At 41.9% G+C, this 20,170-nt stretch overlaps 2 protein-coding genes and 1 long non-coding RNA gene across 4 annotated transcripts in view; 1 reads left to right on the forward strand and 2 right to left on the reverse strand.

Moving 5' to 3' along the window:
• LOC145444987 (MAM and LDL-receptor class A domain-containing protein 1-like) overlaps positions 1-20,170 on the reverse strand; it is a 148,614-nt gene that overhangs the window by 124,124 nt on the left and 4,320 nt on the right. The window lies entirely within an intron of this gene.
• Positions 15,069-16,007, reverse strand: LOC145444042 (uncharacterized). The gene is made up of 2 exons (XR_013916596.1): positions 15,338-16,007; positions 15,069-15,304 (listed from the first exon to the last, which is right to left on the reverse strand). It is a non-coding gene; the product is annotated as an uncharacterized LOC145444042 (long non-coding RNA).
• Positions 18,672-20,164, forward strand: LOC145444989 (GDP-D-glucose phosphorylase 1-like). The gene has a single exon (XM_080323074.1). The coding sequence runs from the start codon at positions 18,838-18,840 to the stop codon at positions 20,059-20,061; it is 1,224 nt and encodes a 407-aa protein (XP_080179200.1). The 5' UTR covers positions 18,672-18,837; the 3' UTR covers positions 20,062-20,164.

The following is a 20,170-nucleotide window of genomic DNA, read 5'->3' on the forward strand; positions in this document are numbered from 1 at the left end:
GAGAATATGTAGGCCTATCTTCTAGCGGCGCAAGTAAATCATTTCATGGAGCGTGCATTGCATTCGTTGCCGAGTCGGTATATGCAACTTCAAACCCAACCACCAGAGAACCGAACTCAGTTTCAATGCGTGAGCGAGCAAGTATAAATTACGGTAACTCTTGCGCTGCAGAGGCCATTATCGCATTGAGCTCTGAGTGATATGAAAAGAAGTCTGGCGTTCGGGACCGTTTCTGAGCAAACCAATCGCCCCTTATCATTTCCTTCCAGTCCGGGGGCCCTGCACCAATAGTTACAGAAGCCAGCTTTGTCAAGTTGATATTTTTCGCTGGTCCCCTCCCCACGTTTGCCCAGCCAGCATTTCCTCTGCATATATTATGCAAAGTCGGTGGATTCGTCCGAGGCTGGGTTAACGTAGTCTACGCGGCAAGGTGTTTCAGAACATGCGAAAAAAGATCGACTGGCATTGATGTTACTCGTCTGGTCACGATTAAATCGGACGACTGTATCTTAGAAATTTGTCAGGTGATGTTGTCCTTGCTGCTAAGTTCCGGAAACAGCAAATATTCGCTCACAATGTTAAGGTTTTATTGAAATCACACCTTCTATAGCAGATTTCTTGGGTTTAGCCATATTCCAAGCAATTTTGAACGATGCGTCTGTAACGTAGTCGGCAGAGTTAAACACTCTTTAGAAGTGTAGGCCTACTACAGTGGGATTCTCTTGAATCCGAGTCCAGCCGAATACGGATTAAAAACAATAACAATCTGAAGTCGAGCATATATCAAGAAACGCCCCATTAAAGCAGTGGTTCTCAAACAATTTTAGACACGCCCCCTTTTTGATAGGGAAAATTTCAAGCCCCCTAACGTCATATAAATAAATACAACCAGAATGCTAGCAATACAAACCGCTACTTTGATGGCATGGAAGGTTATGACTGTTGATGAAAGAATTCTCAAATATGAAACCAGACTATACACAGTGAAATAACTATGAATTGGAGATAAATTGCGCCCAGCGCGAACATTTTTTCCGTTGACCGCAGTTTCGCGCCCCCTTCATGTGCTTTCACGCCCTAAGGGGTCCGCGCCCCAGTTTGAGAACCACTGCATTCAACAACGAGTAATCAAACGAAACAGAGACGGTGCGATAAAAGTGTTAAGTATCTAAATTAATTTGTAGCAATACTGTGTTAGTAGTACTTGCGTTTATAATGAAAGATGTCGCGGGCCATAAAATAAACGTCTGCAGGCCGCATGCGGCCCGCGGGCCGCGGGTTGAGAACCCCTGGCATACAGTATACACTATACACAGGCCGTGTTATTTTTGGCATTTCAGGAGCCAGATGCCAAAACTGCCAAAAATAAAAATTTGAAAATGCCAAAAATAAGCAATTTTTGGCATGTGCCAAAAATAACACGGCCTGCCAATTAGTGTATTTTGTTCATGGTGTTGTGTTAACAGGACCGCGTTACAAGCGAGAAGAGTGTTTCTGAAAGGCAGGTTTCTTAATCTGGGTCCTGCCCACCCATTAGGGGTGAAAGCATGGTGTCCTAAATGGTGTGGGCACAGGGAGATTGAACGGCTGACTGCATTTGGTTTACGTCATACTTTCCATTTGTCCAAAGGCAATTTTACGACCAGTTTTGACCGGCTTGTCAAGCGCTAAATTTGATGAAACGGGTATCAATGAGAAGCTGCCGCAGTGCTAATTATTAAAATATAAATTATATTCTGCTCATGGAACTGGAACCCCCAAAATCAACCACGATTTTTGCATTGTGATCGAGTTGAACATTGTGACCGAACTAACTGTCTGGCTATTTCTGAGCTGCATAGTCTCGTTTTGTCAGGCAGTCTTGTTGCGTCAATGTTCTTAAACAAGCTAACCTTTCCAGGACTCTTCCATGCGAGTTGGTAATATTAAAGCCCCCTGAAGTGACAAAAGTCCTCCGAAAATATATCGGTAGACTGAAGGAGAAATGATAGTCGGGTTACTAAATAGAATGTGTTGAGAGACAACACAGGAAACTCCTGGAAAAGGATCGGGAAGAAAATTCTTTCCGCGATGAGATCGATGGCACTGGCGAAGTGATCTCTTTTCATGATGCATGGAAGCCGGTTCGGCCCTCCAAAGATTTTGAAGCTCTGACAACCTTTTGTGGATGACTGACAACATTCTTTCCCTCAACGGCTACTGTTGAAGCCGATATTTCCCAGATTCGCTGGGCGAGAAATGAATTTAGGAGAAACTTAGCTGACCTGAGTTTGGAAGCACTGTTACAGTGCAAACGATTTAAGTCTATTCAACAGCTGTAACAATCAGCTGTTGAGCGTGTTTGTTAGGCTTTTCTTTCTTTTTTTTTGCTTATTGGCACCGATTCCAATGGATACTGCACATTTTGTGGTTTCGTTTGATATTATTAACCTATGAAATCGTTAGGTTTTTTCTTCTTATTGTTTGTTGGCACTGGTTATACGTGGATGCTGCACATTTTGTGGTGTCTTTTGACAAACTTGCCCAAATAAAGCGTTTTTGTGACTAATTCGAGGCTGAAACTATCTATTTAGAGGACGATGCCAAAACTGCCAAAAATAAAAATCGAAAAATGCAAAAAATAAGTTATTTTTGGCAGTTTTGGCATATGCCAAAAATAACACGGCCTGCCTATACAGGAATGGAGTGGAACATAGGTTATGAATTGGACCATCTGTAATGTGAGCTCTGGTGATTGCTACTTGCTAGGGTCTACAATAGATTCCTCTACGGGCCGGTCGATATCAACTGGCGGGCCGTGTCTGACCTATCAGGATTGTGTATGACAGCCCTGCTATACTGTTAGGTTGGTGCGGTTATCTGTTTATGTGTTTTAATCAGGTCCGAAGCAACCTCATTTCCCACTTGAAAATGTTCCGTGGCAAAGCTCAAAACTTGATAAGCTGATTACTAAAAAAAATTCAGCTTGCCCAAGCTTACTCACGGCCTAGGAAGCTGATCGCGATCCCCTGATAAAGGCGAACCACCCCAAGATTTGGAACCACTGTCTGTGACTGAAGCATCCAATCGACCTTAACCAACTCTAGGAATATACCGATATAGCTTATAATTGCGGTTACAATCAGACTTATTCCAGTAAGTGATGGTTATTTATATTTATTTTGATTGCATTTTTGGCGAGGGTAGTGCCTGGTGCCCATACTGATATCATCATACGTTGCATTAACTCGCGCGCAGCGCGAAGAACAATTTTGAATAGCATAAATCTGCTTGAAAATAATATTGTTTATGTTGATTTACGAAAAACTTTTGAGCCTGCTTCAAGCCTTCAAAATTCCGGACATTTAGGCATATTTTAGAAATTCCTCCCGGACGCAGATTTTTCAGTGAAATTCCGGACATGTCCGGGAAATTCCGGACGTATGGCAACCCTAGAATAGACCCATTTGTTAATCACTATATGCAGGACAGTCTACATATTTACGAAGACACACGCGCATTGCTCAATTACCGTTACCAGTTAACTGCTCTGCAATGAAGGTACAGAAAATTATATTGCGTATTGTTCGCAAAAACTCATTTTCAACTCCGGATAACACCAATGATGGCGTCACAAACGCATCCAGCACGCCCAGTATGACATGAAGTAACACTTTCGCTAAAATTTGAGGGTTACCGGAATCGGTCACAATACGTTTTATGTTGCTGTTTTATAGACCAGTGGTTCTCAACCGCCGGTCCGCGACGACATTCCTGCCGGTCCGCCAGGTATATCATAATTATATACCTTAATTTCAAGTTGCAATGTTGAAGGCTTGTCCATTGATAAAATAAATAAAACATCAAATTTAAAATAATTCAGAACTTCGTGAGGTAACATTAGGACTGGAAACATGTTCGATTTGACTTAAAGTTCAAGGCCTGTCATTTGACGACATGTGAGCGACAAGTACTGAACAGATACGAGCTGACTCATCGCTAAACAGCGCAGTTTGCGCGATCATTCGTTTTCGATTCATTCATTTTGTGCAGGACCGTAACTGGGGCACCCCAAACCGCCCAATTGGAGAAGGACCGAGCTTGAAAAAAGCCCAAAATTATTTTTCAGATGAACATCAATCATAGCGTATTTTTCTGAAACTTTTTCCAACATTTTTCAATTTCTTTTCGTGCTTTGCGCGATTTAGTGTCACTAAACGTCTTGCCTATATTAGGTGCCCCTCTTCGAGGAATACGCATGGTTTATAGAAATAGGCATTTCGGCGTCAGACATTACCGTGCCACGACGTACCAATGCATAATGACGTTTAGGCTAACATGGGACTCCGAATGGTGTGCCAAAATTTCGGCAGCGAAAAAACCGATTCAGTCATGAATTATCAATAACTTTCGCTATTGGCGCGATTAAGCCGCATAAACTCTCTGCTTACACTGAGTAGAATGAATGTGCTCACAAGTACAGGTGAAAACATCCACCCAACTGTAGGGTCTGGGGGCGAAGCCCCGGAAGTTTGCCTTATCGCCCTGTGGGGCCCAAGACCAGAGTTTTTGGGGTGGGCTAACGAAGTGCTTTTGCGGCCCGGATTTGCGGATGGCCGGTATAGTTTGCTGCAAGGTGTTTTCTTGCGGCATGCATTGTATTCGTAGTTGCCAGAGTAGCCTATGCGTCTGGTTGCAGTGGGCAATGAGCAAGGTAGCACGATAAGGTGCTTGGTTCGAGTTGGCGTGGCCAGTTAAACCCACGGCGTTTGGCGCCAAAGTCTGTAAACGACTCTCAGCGGTAGCACGTTCAACCGTTCATCTGGATAAGGCAACTTTACCTCGACTCTGCAGACTGACTACCATAAAATCGCATGGATGCCATCATGAAGATAATTAATTACGATCAAAAACCTCTAAATCAGTGGTTCTTAACCTTTTTCATATCGTTACCCCCAAGAAGAAAATGATGGGATGCAATTACCCCTTTTCAAAAAATAACGTGACGTCATCATAATATCCCATCATAAAGTGACGTCATAATGTACACTGAAATGCCTGTTGAAAATATCATGTCAATGGGAAGGCTGAGGCTCTTTTTGTGTTATCCGGTGGTCACATTTAGACAAAGGGGAGGATAATAGACATCATCTCGTGTAATTGTCAATCGCAAACTTATTTCGTGTTGATTTGATATATACCATTGCAGAAAATCCTATTTCATGGCAATAAGTTGAATGAAATTCAATGAGAAAGTTCAATCTCATGCTGAGGAAGATTGGTTATTCATTTTGAAGGCGAACACAAAAGGTTCCAATATCTTCCCTCGTTTCTTCGAAGGCATTTTGATGATGTTAGACTTAATTTTTCTGACTAGACTAGACCGCTACACTTTTCAATACTGACAACTCTGTTTCTATGATATTGTTACTGCATTATAGGTGTAAAGCTGAACTTAGACGACCCTCGTTGTCTTTCAATTTGCCAGCATGGGTAACAACAATATATGATCCCCAATACTGCTAAATAAATTGGACTTACCTAGCACTATACTGAGCTACATTCGACCCTGTTATTCATAATCACTAGTGGTTAATATGATATCACAGCAGGCATGGTGTGTTAAGTGAAACAAAATATATACAAGCGCGCAGAAATAATAGTTAGCCTACATTCATATTTACGTTTCAAAATATTTCAGTGCAGCGTTACAAGTTTAAAAAAAATGTCTATTACCCCCCAAAAATTGGTAAATTACCCCTTTGGGGGTAATTACCCCCAGGTTAAGAACCACTGCTCTAAATGACACTCTCTATCACCATATAATTGCAAAAAACGGTTGCATACTTTACATTCTGGCTTCATTTCAATTTGCAAAGTTCACCGGTCCGCCAGACATATTTTAAAATTTTACCGGTCCGCGAGGTGAAAAGGTTGAGAACCACTGTTTTAGACGATTGTCTTGTCTTGGTGTGGTTGTGTGCAGGGCTTTGGAGCCGGAGCCGGAGCCGGAGCCGGAGCCGGAGCAAGGAGCCGGAGCAAGGAGCCGGAGCCGCGCATTTTCAGCGGAGATGGAGCTCTAAATAAGATTCAAGAGGAGCCGGAGCTGGAGCCAGTTTTTTAAAAGTAGCTCCGGCTCCGATGTATTCCATAAGATGCTATGCGCCTGCTATAATGCCTGAATTCACATAATTTTACGGTAATCGTTCACAAAATTAAGAATTGTTGCCTCGTTGGCACCATCTTTTCTAGCTAACCATGTTCATTCATAGTATAGATATGGGGTATAGTTATCTATATTCATCAGTGTTGTGATGACTCTAGTCATGACTTGACTCGAGTCACCTTTTTCGCATGACTTGACTTGACTCGAGTCCCTTCTCTAAAATGACTTGACTTATCTTGACTCGGCGTATCAGAAATGCGGATTGACTCGTGACTCGGAGCAAAATGCACGAGTCAATTTCAAGTCATCAATTAATCGGTGTCGATAAAAGTCACTGTATCTTGCATATGTTCGGATTGTTCGCGAAACGCTGGTGTAACCCGTGAGAGCGACCAATCATTCTATGATCGGGCGTTTGACTGAGCCTCTATTGTTCTCTCACAAATAAATTGACCACAGACGAAGTAATCGAAGCTTACAACTTGCATTGTCGTAAACTAGTAGTAGAGTGATTTTATTAACAAAATCTCTATTTCTGTTATCTGTTCTTACTTTAACCAAACCCCCTGTTTTATTGAAATTGAATACGAGTTTATAGGCTAGGAGAGATGTGGTACCGATGGTTCACTGGGACCGAAAATACTTGCAAAATTCTCCATGATAATTCCATGATTACACTCAGTGAATCTGTCTACAGTTACATGCTGGCAGAATCTTTCCCCACATGCAAAAAAATCCGACCTGCGTGAGTTATGGGGTCTGTGACGAATGATTTATGTTTTAGGGGGTGTAAAGTAAATTTCGATCGACATTTGCATTTTTCTATATTACCTGTCAGACTAACAAACCCGTCATAATTTTTGATGTGGAGTATAGGGCTTGTATCAGGGTATATAATGGCACATATTTTTTGAATCAATACAATCCTCGAGTGAACTATTTTCAATTCAATTACAATATGTATGGGGTGGGGGACCTATGGTACAATAGCCAAATCAAGCAAAATAGATGGACCAACTAATCACTTAACAACAGAAACTCGCCTACATATATATAACTGTAAATCATAGTTACCTGCGGTGTTTTATCGCTAATACGAGGTATTTGAAAGTCAAAATGTCGATTTGCGGGTAATATGTATGTGGCATTAATTTTGTAAGTTTGCGCTTAAATCAAAACTTGATTTTATGCCAACATTTAAGTCGATATAATCTATTTTATTCTTGAAGGTCGCGACGAAACACTCTTCATTGGCTTGCTGTAGTTTAGCTTATAATACACAACAAAACAAGTTAACAAATTTGAATTTTTGAGCGTATGTCTCATAGGTCCCATGGTGGTGTGCCTTTGGACCCACCGGGTGGGGACCGAAGACGCGTTCGAGCAACAAATTTTAAACGTTTATAAATATTTTTTGAAAAGGCGGATAAACATGTTAATGTCCGCGATAGGTAGATCTTGTATCGAAGTGTTGAGATAGCAAAAGATCTGCTATTCTCGGCTGAAGATTTGAGGGCCAGAGATCATTTTGCAATTTTTGATCCATCGGTACCACATCTCCCGTACTCCTCAACCATATTGGCGCAGGCTCGAATTGTATCACATCAATATGTAAATGGGTAATGTATTGCATCTTATCAATTCGTTTCTCTATTCTCAATTTTGGCTGGTAGCTATAAACTGAGGGTAGGCAATTACTTACGTAGTTTAACAGTTACGCGTATATGTGAGCGATATAGAGACTTCTTGCGTGTGTATTTCACTCTATATACGTTTACCGGTTAAGAATCCATAACCACTCAATCTGTATCTCAGACAGCAAGCAAAATGCAATGACGTAATCATGCCTCGTACTCCGAAGAGGCAACTTGACTTGAAGTGTGACTTGACTTGACTTGACTTGACTTGACTCGACTCCACTCGAGTCACCTCCAAAAATCGATTGAATTGATTTGACTCGAGTCAAAATGTGCAATGGCTCGAAATGACTTGTGAGTCGAAGGTGGTGACTTGATCCCAACACTGATATTCATAGGCACCAAACCTGGGTAGGCTGAGTATGCCGCGCTTGCTCCGTTACTACAGTGCTATGGGTATTCGTCAATTTCGTTATCAGCACAAATCCGATGGACAATTGTGTGGTTCGAAAAACCACCATGATCACCAATGTATGTCGCAAAACGGGGTTGATGCTGATGTGAGATATGAGCAAGTAACTAATCAGTAATGCGGCGAATATACAAGCGCTACCAGCGGATGAAGACGTGACTTTGCTGCACATGACGATTTGGAGGCGCGCATGCCACACGCCGAGAAACGCCGTCTCCTTTCTGACTTGGATGAGCAACTGCACGTTCTTTATTGCTGGTCTTTTAATCGTAACGCGACATTGGACAGTATGTTATGGCGTAGTATGCCTACGAATTGAAATTAATTCCAACGCTTGATCGTTTTCTACGGTAACGATTTGCGAACGTAAATAGGGAAACGCATCGAAGCAGATCAGAACGCCATTATAGTCCGCATACTATTATCGCGATGCGCTCGCTAATCACTGCGATGTCCGAACCCCCTGCCCGTAGTGTTTGATATAGGAGGGCAATTAGTGATTGGATGCGCGCTGTTCAATTTGTAATCAATCATCAATTCTGTTTATTCATTCCTGTCTGCTCGATGCACTCGTATTCTTGAATTGTCGCGCAATGTCATTTGTGAGCTGGTAATTTAAATTCTTACTGATTTGTACAATGCACGTCGTTGAATTAAATTGTCAAATATTGATGCAGCACCATATTCTCAGTTTGTTCTATTCGTTTGAAGGGAACCTATGTTCCACTGAACTTAATCGACGACAGACAGGCTGCTACGACCGCACCAATATCGAATTTCAAACCATTGGATATTTGGTAGAATATGGATTTCTGCTGATAAGATGCGCTAATTTTTGCAGTTACACTTGAACAAATAGCACCATTTCAAGATTAAATTGGACGGTACCGCTCGATAAGAACGAGCGCAACGCCGGTATGAAAACGTCACGTCAATGTTTTAATGCTGTACAATGTGTACACACTACACCAGGGGTGGGCAATTATTTTTCTCAGCGGACCAAATGAGAAGTAGCAAATATGTTAGCGGACCAAGTGAAATTTTTTAGCAATATTCTGCTGCGTCTCTTAATTTTATTTCTAAATTTCATTGTTAATAAATGCTGCTCAGTGAATGTGTTGATGTTAGGTAATCAGACACCGACGTTAATTAAAAGATTAGCCTATCTATTTGCCGTCATGATTCGAAACGATGTTAAACATGATACATTTTCAACTCTCTTTAAGCCCGTATCCATGGTCTACTATTAAGACACTAAAGCAGTCGTTCTAAAACTTTTTAAACACGCCCCCATTTATGATATAATGAAAGATTTCGCGCCCCCTTGTCATGATATCACAAAATATTAAAAGGGCAACCAGATGGCGAATAATCCCAACGGATAGTTTGATGGCATGAAAGGTGATCGCTGTTGATGAGAGAATTCTGAAATATCAAATTCGGACAACACACATAGCAACAACTACGAGCCGGGCGTTAAATCGCGCGTATCGCGAAAATTTTTCATTTAATCTCGGTTTCGCGCCCCCTTCAGATACTTTCACGCCCTCCAGTTCGAGAACCACTGCACTGAAATGTATTCGGGATAGTAGGCCTAGAAAGCTTGGTCGCTGACTTTCGAGCAGTGTGCAGCTACCATAGCGAAGGTTGCAGGATTTTTTTGAAATTCGTCTGTCTTCGTGTTTTTTCATAAAACTTACTTTAATTAAAATCCTTAATCTATGCGACATGCTTGGCACAAACTAAAAGGTTCACCTTCGCAGGGTTGTCACCAAGTCACAAGTCAATCTCACTTTTATAGCTTTGACTCGAGTCAAGTCGAGTCATTTTTAGTCCACCACCGAGTCAAGTCCGATTTCAAGCAGCCGAGCAGAGGGTCGTGTCCGAGTCATGGTATTATGACTCGAGTCCGAGTTCAAGTCATTGTGATGACTGCTCAGTTTCGCGTTAAAGACTTGGTAAAACCACTTTTTATAACTGTGTTTGGTGATATCGAATAGTTCGCATTTACCATATACTAATTTTTCTCACTTTTAACAGTATCTGGTCACATTGTCAATTACCAGTACCAATAGGCAAAATACCAACAGTGTGGTTACTTTACTATTCTTGGGAATTACAATGAAATGTCGGTCTTGGTCGTCTGAGAGTCAAGTCAAACGACTTGGTCATGCACCCCCAAGAAGTTCGGTTTATCACTTTATGGGGAAGGGGGAGGGGCAATACCACCGTTATTTGGGTGGCTGACGAAGTGCTGTTACGGTCCTGGACTCGAGTCGAATCGAGTCATTTCCGTATTTTGAGAAAATGACTCGAGTCAAGTCGAGTCATTACAACCTTGTACCTCTGACTCCAGTGTACAAGTATTTAGTGTTTTAAACCTTCTTTTAATTTCAGCCTTCGGCTTCCTTTTTTGACATGCCCGTTCATCCTTTATGGGTGATAGACATGATGAGTCATGTAGTATTCGCGAGCAGTGATTGACATGTTTTACGAATTAGGAATCTGGAAACGTATCGCGTAACTATTGGAAACACATACCGGCCGTATAATGCGTAATGTGATTTGAGCTTAACCATACGGAAAAAGTGACTTCTTGTGACATTAATCGTCCATCATACTTTGCTACATTTACTTCATTTTGAATACTTTTTATTAATAATTTACTTTGAAGTAAACAAATGTCCTGTCCAGTGGATACAGGCTACGGTTTTAGTCCACGCATCAACATTCAAAAAGCAGGTTTCATGTTTTGAATTCAATTCAATTCCAAGCATCCTCTCGCGGGCCGCACAGAATAGCTCCGCGGGCCGCACTTTGCCCAGGTCTGCACTACACAGTACACAGCAATGGAATGGAGTAAAGTGCGTTCTCGTGCGGCTATGACGTCATCTACAGACGGCACGAAGTAATTACACGTCACCGGACTTTGCATACCCACAAAATGGCGAATCCTTGCGACGGCTAAAACCGAACAATTCGATAGTTTTCGGAGTCGGAGCAGGAGCTAGAGCCGGAGCAATGGTATCGATATGAGCCCCGGGGCTGGGAGCAGAAGCTAATTTATGATAGAAGAGAGCTCTGGAGCTGGCGCAGTTTGAATTTTACGACTGTTCCAAAGCCCTGGTTGTATGTATTGTGTACTGAAACAAGCAAATAGCGGCTCCGGCCGTAATGACTAAAGTTTTGGGCAGTGAGGAATGAAGGCTCGAAATATTTCTGAAGTGGGGGATGAAGTTGGGAATCACTGATATACGCGATATGGAATGGTCGGAACCCTCGAAATCGTGGTCGTTTCAACAGTTATAGTACGTAGATATAGAACATTGGTGCGGAATGATGATGATGACAGCCGACCGTAAAAATGCTTGTTGCTTGATGTAGCCTAGCTGACCATGTCATTAAAAACGTGTTTAATGAGTTTGCAAGACATAGTGACGATGGGTGATTTGATTTTAGTCCGTTTATATTTGATTCCGCAAGCAGCTTTTTCGTGACGCTAAAAGTTGTTTCTTATTTTCCTTGCAGTTGTTGTAGACTTGTGGTAACTCTATATTGGTTTATCTACGATTCTGGTCACTAGATTGTACGCGAAATCTGTCGTCTCGATAATTTTTCGCGCAGAGACGAAAGACTTCGCGTCGTTGGAAAGGCCTGTCACTTCACACTTTGTGTGCCTTGAGTTGACTTTTATCAAAATACACCAGCCAAGGCTGTGTCATTCAAAAATAGTACATTGAACGCTCTCGTATTCGACATTTCATGCTGTTGACGTCATATTTTGTGATACGATTATTGATATACGATGTTATGTTGAATTCTCTACAAGTTGCTGACGATTGCCCTTGACGATTTCCAGCAGAAAGTATTCGGGTTCATTTCAATATGAATATACTATTCAATCGTATATTGAAGGTCTGTGCATCCAAAAAGCTGTTCCAAGATGGATATGAATGAGCATTGAGCAACCGCCAGAGATTTTCATGTCCTAATCCAATCCATATCCGAAGCTTCAAATCCTTGTCCAAATCCTAATCCAGAACTTTTGTATATTCAAATCCATGTCCAATCCCAATCTGATTGTAACTTGAAATTCAGAAAAAAATGCTACTTAATGAAAGGGAGGAATTTTTCTTTCACAACCAACAATTCTCTTGATTTACAATAACTTAGCATAGGGCTGCTTCTTACGGCGACAAAAAAGCCCAGACAAAGACCCGACGAAAGAATTCTAGAAAAGGCCCCTGCTTCAAAAAGATCAACATCGAAAAGAACTGTTACATAACATAACATCGTTGGGTTATATTTTTCATCTGAACAAGTCACACCATGGCGTACTAGTAGGCCATGGTCACACACAATGTACAATGCGATAAGACACAATGCGATGTCATGAACAGATGGGAGGATGTCGAACGACACGCAACAGTAGCGATCCTTTACTGTAACATCCACCTCGGCCTAGAGTGCCCGATGTCACAGTTCCTTTTGATGTTAATCTCTTTGAAGCCGCGGCCCTTTCTACTAGTTCTTCCATTCCTTGTGAGTGCTTTCTTTCGTCTGGTCTTTTTCTAAACTTTTTTGTCCCCGTAAGAACGGCAACGGCGGGGAAAGAGGAGCCCACATAAACCTCCGACGGTAATCGTATCGGATCCGTCATATTGGTGGGCGCTTATCGTTACCACTACTCTATCTCCATCGGGCACTCATGCCGAGGTGGATGTCAGTCTAAAAGGATCGCAACTGCGTGTCGTTCGATATCCTCCTATCTGTTCAATACATCGCATTGTGTCTTATCGCATTGTACATTGTGTGTGACTTGTTCAGATGAAAAATATAGCCAAACGATTTTTGATTATTGACTATTGGGCTGCACCTATCATGTTCATTGGCAGCGAGTGTACCATAGTGAAGTGTACCACTGTACAATGGGTCCATTAAAAACTGATCTGAATAAAGTTTGTCGCCATTCGCCACACGACATATCAATCTCCCAGAAAATCGGTAAATCCAATCCAAATCCTAATCCGTTCATAAAACAATCACTCCTAATCCAATCCAAATCCGACAAAATTCAACAAATCTGGAGTTTTCAAATCGTAATCGTAATCCAGGGGTGGGCAAACTTTTGAGCTCGCGGGCCACATTCAATGTCTGAATCCATTCGCGGGCCGCACTATATAAAATTGGGAATTTAAACCAAAACGCAATATTGCTGGTATTTGATTATATATAGTGAGGACATGGAGATAATATATATGCTTATTTCAAACAAACCAAACATTGCTATGATGATATCGTACACGCGCCAGAAACAGTGGCGAGATTTCATAGACTGGTCGACCTCAATAACTAATTTGTCAAAACTATAGAGATGAAAGGCTGTTGTCTCGATTATTAGAAAAGGATTGAAATTTAAATCTGTGAGCAGCGATCTATTCCTAGATTTACTAATTTCACTTTAGGTTCAGTTTCAGGACACACAATGCTGACAGCATCATAACCATGTTAGCTTCAAACACGCTTCTACTATATGCGTAGATAAAATATAAATACCCTAATTGTACGCATACAGAGAACGAATCTATTGAAGACACGCGCAAATCGTTTTTTTATAAGCACATCACTTAAATAATAAAAATTGGAGTGGCCGATCTGAAATCACACTCGTGATCCGAATTATGTCTACCTCGTTTAGGATATCTGTAATGTTTAGCAGTTGAAACCTATTAAGCTGCGTGGACCTTGACATCGGGCTGTCGCGCCAGAAATGAAACATGGAAAATAACATAGGAAGTATTAACCTTAGAAAAGTAGTTCTCAAACTTTTTAAGACATACCCCCCCCCCCCCCCCCTTTATGATGGTGAAAGCATAGTGTCCTATATGGTGTCGACACAAGCAAATCTCACGGTTCAATGAAATTGTATCACGTCAAAATTTCCATTTGGCTACAGGCAATTTAACGGCTTGCCGAGCATTAAATTTGATGAATCGGGTATCAATCGAAAGCTGACTCTGCACTGATTACGAAAATATAAATTTTATTTCACTCATGGCCCTGGAACCCCCACAATCCGCCCCAAATTATTCGTTGTTAAGTAGATTGGCAGTGTGACGCAACAATGCTGTCTGGCGAAACGAGAGACTAGCTCAAGAGTAAGGATGCGGCCGAGCGGCGAGAGTGGGATCAGCTGACGTCGCGGCAATAGCAATGAGCAATCGCGTCGCAGAGAAACGCTGCGCTGTTGATGCTTTTTCTATGCGCTTCGGTACAAGCGAGCACGCCTTATCAGCCTTTCCTTGACTTTTAAGGGTAGACTAGGGTTGCCATACGTCCGGAATTTCCCGGACATGTCCGGAATTCCACTGAAAAATCTGCGTCCGGGAGGAATTTCTAAAATATGCCAAAATGTCCGGAATTTTGAAGGCTTGAAACAGGCTCAAAAGTTTTTCGTAAATCAACATAAACAATAATCTTTTCAAGCAGATTTATGCTATTCAAAACTCTTTTTCGCGCCGCACGCGACTTAATTCAACGTATAATGATATTAGTATGGGCACCAGGCACCACCCTCGTCAAAAATGCGATCAAAATAAATATAAATAACCATCATTTACTGAAATAAGTCTGATTGTAATCGCAATTATAAGCTATTCCTAGAGTTGGTTAAGGCCGATGGGATGCTTCAGTCACAGACAGTGGTTCCAAATCTTGGGGTCGTTGGCCTTTATCTGGGAATCGCGATGGCTTTAGACGTAATCAGCTTCCTAGGCCATGAGTAAGTTTGGGCAAGCTGAATTTTTTTAGTAATCAGCTTATCAAGTTTTGAGCTTTTGCCACGGAACATTTTCAAGTGCGAAATGAGGTCGCGACCATGAAAGGTTAGAAATCACCGGATGTGTAACCTGCTGGTGCATTTTATAGTAGCCTAATATCCGAAAGAATCAATATTATTGACTGAGTTCATACCAGGGTTGTAATGACTCGAGTCACGATTTTCTGATGACTCGACTTGACTCGAGTCATTTTCTCAAAACACGGAAATGACTCGACTCGAGTCAATCTGTGTATTGACTCGACTTGGACTCGAATCATTGCGCATGACTCGAACCAAGTCATAGGACTCGAGACTCCGACGACCAAGACCTACATTTCATTGTAATTTCGAAGAATAGTAAATAACCACACTATTGGGATTTCGTCTATTGATGCTGGTACTTGAGAATGCAACCAGAAATTACTAAAACTGAGGAAAATTAGTATATTATAAATGCGAACTATTCGATATCACCAAACCGAGTTATAAAACGAGGGGTTAACAAGATTTTAACTGGAAACTGAGCAGTCAACACAATGACTTGGACTCGGACTCGAGTCATAATACCATGACTCGGACTCGGCCCTCTTTTCGTTGACTTGGACTCGGACTTGACTCGGTAGTGAATTGAAAATGACTCGACTTGATTCGAGTCAAAACTATGAAAGTGAGATTGACTTGTGACTCGGAGCCCTGTGACTTGGTTACAACCCTGGTTCATACATGAAATTTAACAGCCAAATGCATATAGTAAGTGCAGAACATGTTATATCGACTACCCTATGATGGGCCCAAGATCAGTGCTCTTTTGGGCAGAAGGGGGCAGAAAAAATGTTGTTTCGAATCTGATTAAAACACATAACCAGATAGCCGCACCGACCTAACAGTATAACAGGGCTTTCAATTACAATCCTGACAGGCCAGACACGGCCCGCTGACGATGTCATCCAGGCCGTGGAGGAATCTATTGCAGACCGTAGCAAGTAGCAATCACCAGAGCTCAAATTACAGATGGCCGAATTCATGACCTATGTTCCGCTCCATTCCTGTATAGTGTATCACAGTCGATGGGCGATGCTTTGCTAGTGTGACGTCATATTGACGGACAATGTGTTACACCTCATTTTAAAATCCGCTAGTGGGCGCTAAAGAGTGTCCGGAATTTGCTTCACAAAAATATGGTAACTGTAGGGTAGACCTGGGTCCACAGAATGTATTAGGGCCCTACCAATTTTCGCGCAATATCCTTCAGCTGATAGAGATATGTAGGCTACGTCTAAATAGTCTGCATTGGATATGTCACATTATTATGATATCGATTGCCTTAGCCCGCTAGTTGCGTAGGGCTCCAGAGACGAGTGGCGCTGTTGATACTTTCTATAGGCGCTTCGCTAAAAGCGAGCACACACCAGCCTTTCCTTGACTTTTAAGGGTAGAACTGGGTCCACACTCCACAGAATGTATTTGGGACCTACGAATTTTCCTGCAATATCATTCAACTTATAGAGATCCTTCCGTCTAGGTATAGCTATATACATTAAATATTCTATTAGCCCGCTTGTAGTGTCGGTCCCCAGAGGCAGGTTGCGCTGTTGATGGCGGGTGTCGCTGTCGATACTTCCTATAGTCGCACACATTACGAGCCTTTCGTTTACCTGTAATAATAGTGGTACACAGAATGCATTAGGGCCTTATGAACCTTCACGCATTCTTCTGCAACTTATAGATATTTCCGTCTATGCAGCTATAAACAATAAATATGTCAGTGTCAGATCATGAGGTCGACTGGCTTAGTCCGGAAATAATACAGGATTTACTGGCGATTAATGACGAGGATTAGGCACCGAGATTATCTTCCCGGCTATCAGTCGGGTCTACAGCAACGGTAACCAACGCAGATGTTGCGAATTCGCTGATTGCTTTATGAATAAATGACATAACCTTCACTCCGTATGGGCACCAAACTGTAAAGAATTGGATGATGGATTTCGAGAAATCCCGCAACAAAGACAGGCTGGCCATTGGCCATGCAGCAGGGCAAACACTGTTTACATGCGGCTGAGTTTTTTTTTATCAAGAGTCTGGAAGAGCAGATGATGCTTCGCATTTATTGCTGAAAATTAGGAAACAAATAATGTATAAAGAACAAGACACGTCGAAGAAATGGTAAGGTGGGGAGATAACATCATATGAGTGCGACGCACTAGAATACCTTGGCGGATACGCAATAAAAAAAGCGATTTCAAAATTCAGTGGAAACAATGTAATAAAAATTCTTTCTACTAAACCGAAAGATGGCAGCTTTATTACGCTAATGGTAAAGAAATCCGGATCTCTCCATTGTCCTTCAGAGGATCTGCTCAGTTTAATGCAAAAAATTTATCACTTGCTCAGCATTGAATTCAGCCGTCGGCCGGACAGCATCGATACCCGTGACTTTATTGAATCACTGATGACTAATTCTTATTATCAGTCCTTTATTCGAAAGATTGAACAGACGATGCTGCCAGAATCAGATCCCGAGTTGATGGAAAGAGTACTGACTTATAGCCTACATATCTCTATCAGCTGAAGGATATCGCGCGAAAATTGGTAGGGCCCTAATACATTCTGTGGACCCAGGTCTACCCTTAAAAGTCAAGGAAAGGCTGATAAGGCGTGCTCGCTTGTACCGAAGCGCATAGAAAAAGTATCAACAGCGCAGCGTTTCTCTGCGACGCGATTGCTCGCTGCTATTGCCGCGACGTCAGCTGATCCCACTCTCGCCGCTCGGCCGCATCCTTGCTCTTGAGCTAGTCTCTCGTTTCGCCAGACAGCATTGTTGCGTCACACTGCCAATCTACTTAACAATGAATAATTTGTGGCTGATTGTGGGGGTTCCAGGGCCATGAGTGGGGTAAAATTTATATTTTCGTAATCAGTGCAGAGTCAGCTTTCGATTGATACCCGATTCATTAAATTTAATGCTCGGCAAGCCGGTCAAAAATGACCGTTAAATTGCCTGTAGCCAAATGGAAATTTTGACGTGATACAATTTCATTGAACCGTGAGATTTGCTTGTGTCGACACCATATAGGACACTATGGTGAAAGAGTTCGCGCCCCCTTATCGTTATATCATAAAACGCAACCAGGATGCTGGCAAACCTAACGGATGGTTTTCTGGCATGGAAGGTTGTGACTATGGATGAGAGATTTGTAAATATGAAATACAAAGCCATAATTATGATTCTATGTAAATCGCGCTATGCGCAAAAAAATTTTCAGCTTCGCGATCCCCTTCAGATGCGTTCACGACCCCAAGGGGGGCGCGTCCCCCAGGTTGAGAACCACTGCCTTAGAATTATCATGGTGAAATATACTAAGAAAAAGTTCAATCAAGTCCCCGCATTATTCGATTTTTAGTACTCATTTTATCAATATTTTAAATAAGTTTCGTCAGACTCTCGCGGGCCGTGCAGAACGGGGTTTCGGGCCGCATGCGGCCCGCGGGCCGTAGTTTGCCCATCCCTGTCCTAATCCATGCTCAATGCTCATGCTCATCTCTGACAACCGTACATTTTAAAAACAGTGATGCACACGTATAACTGTAGTGCTGCACGTATATGCAAAAAAAATCGTCAAGGACGACTGCTCCTCAATCTCAATCACACTCAATTTTGTCATGTTTGACATCGCAGCTCGCAGGTGCTGGATTAACGCAATGCCACTCGATCTGTCAAATGATTGATGTGATGTATCGTATTTGTGTTTCGAATTAGATCATGAGCTCGTCAGAAATATATACAACTTCTTCCTCAACTGCCAGACGATATTTTCATACGTTACCTTGGAAGAATCGTCCGGATATTCAGTTTTCCGAATTGGATTCACTGTTTCGAACAGAATGGGAAAGAGCCTTGCGTAAAGATGTTTTTCTTCACGGCGTGGAGTCAGAGCCTCGGCGAATGCCCGGAAGAAGAGGTTTCGTCGCTGTTCTGTGCCGCAGCAGAGCTTCGCACAAAAGGAAGCCACAGTCTTTCACTAATATTTTGCAGAAATCAGAACCCAAGACGTTCAATTTCACTAAAGTGGGATTGGACGAAATATTATTCTATATTGAAGATGACGCGCATGAGAAGTCTGTAAGGACCAGTGTCATTATAAACAACTCTCCTTACGAGTATGCTCATTGTTTATTAGTGCCTAATGCTGCTGAGTGCCACATCCAATCAATCAACATAGATGGGATCAGAATGGGAATTAGAGTACTTCTAGGTAGCAGGCACCCCGGATTCCGTCTGATGTATAACAGTCTTTGTGCAGGAGCTAGCGTCAATCATTTACACCTTCATTGTTATTATACGGAATATTGGCTTCCCAGCGAAGCATTTCGTATGCACCAGATACCTTTGAAAGTCCATGAAAAAGAATTTTCTGATATGTTTGAATTAGAATTTGAAGATTCATGTGTCCGTGGGTTTGGATTTGTGATAACAGAAGTAAATTTTGATTGCTCGTTGCCTTGTATTATTCATACGATTGTGCAATATTTTAATGATAATAATATTGCTCACAATATTGTGATGATACGAGGCCTGCCGCCTAGTCCTGAATATATTGCATCTGTTGATGCTAGTCCTGATGAAAATGCTAGGAGTGGTGGTGCCAGTAATGTTGATGGCAACCCAAATATACCAACCATGAAGGACACTGGCGTGTCTCCTTACTCTGGTCTTGAAGCATATATACCCACGAATCTGTGGAATTGTCCACTTGTGGGCAGGATTTATGTATTCCCTAGAGTTCCGCTTTATGGTGAGAAATCGTACACAAAATTTCATGTTAACGTTACTGAGTTATTTGGGCATTTGTATTTCGGTGATGTAAGTGTATATGAGAGCATGAATGAAAACGATGTGGTGGATGCATTGAATGGAGTTTCATTCAGTGAGCAGCATTTTACCAAAGTGAAAAATGACATTGTCAAATTGTTGTCTCAGTTGTAAATGAATTTGTGTTTGCGTATTAGTCGAACGCAAAAATTGGATACCCTTTGTGGCTTATATGCCATGCCTGCAATCATATTCTTAATACTTTTGCACAATTGCATTTTGC

This window comes from Botryllus schlosseri, chromosome 8 (genome assembly GCF_051294905.1).
Source record: "Botryllus schlosseri isolate E-star chromosome 8, Bs_hap1, whole genome shotgun sequence".
Classification (NCBI taxonomy): Eukaryota; Metazoa; Chordata; class Ascidiacea; order Stolidobranchia; family Styelidae; genus Botryllus; species Botryllus schlosseri.

Excerpts from the sequence above, each read along its gene's own strand:
- LOC145444989 (XM_080323074.1), top strand. The coding sequence starts at position 18,838 with ATGAGCTCGTCAGAAATATATACAACTTCTTCCTCAACTGCCAGACGA.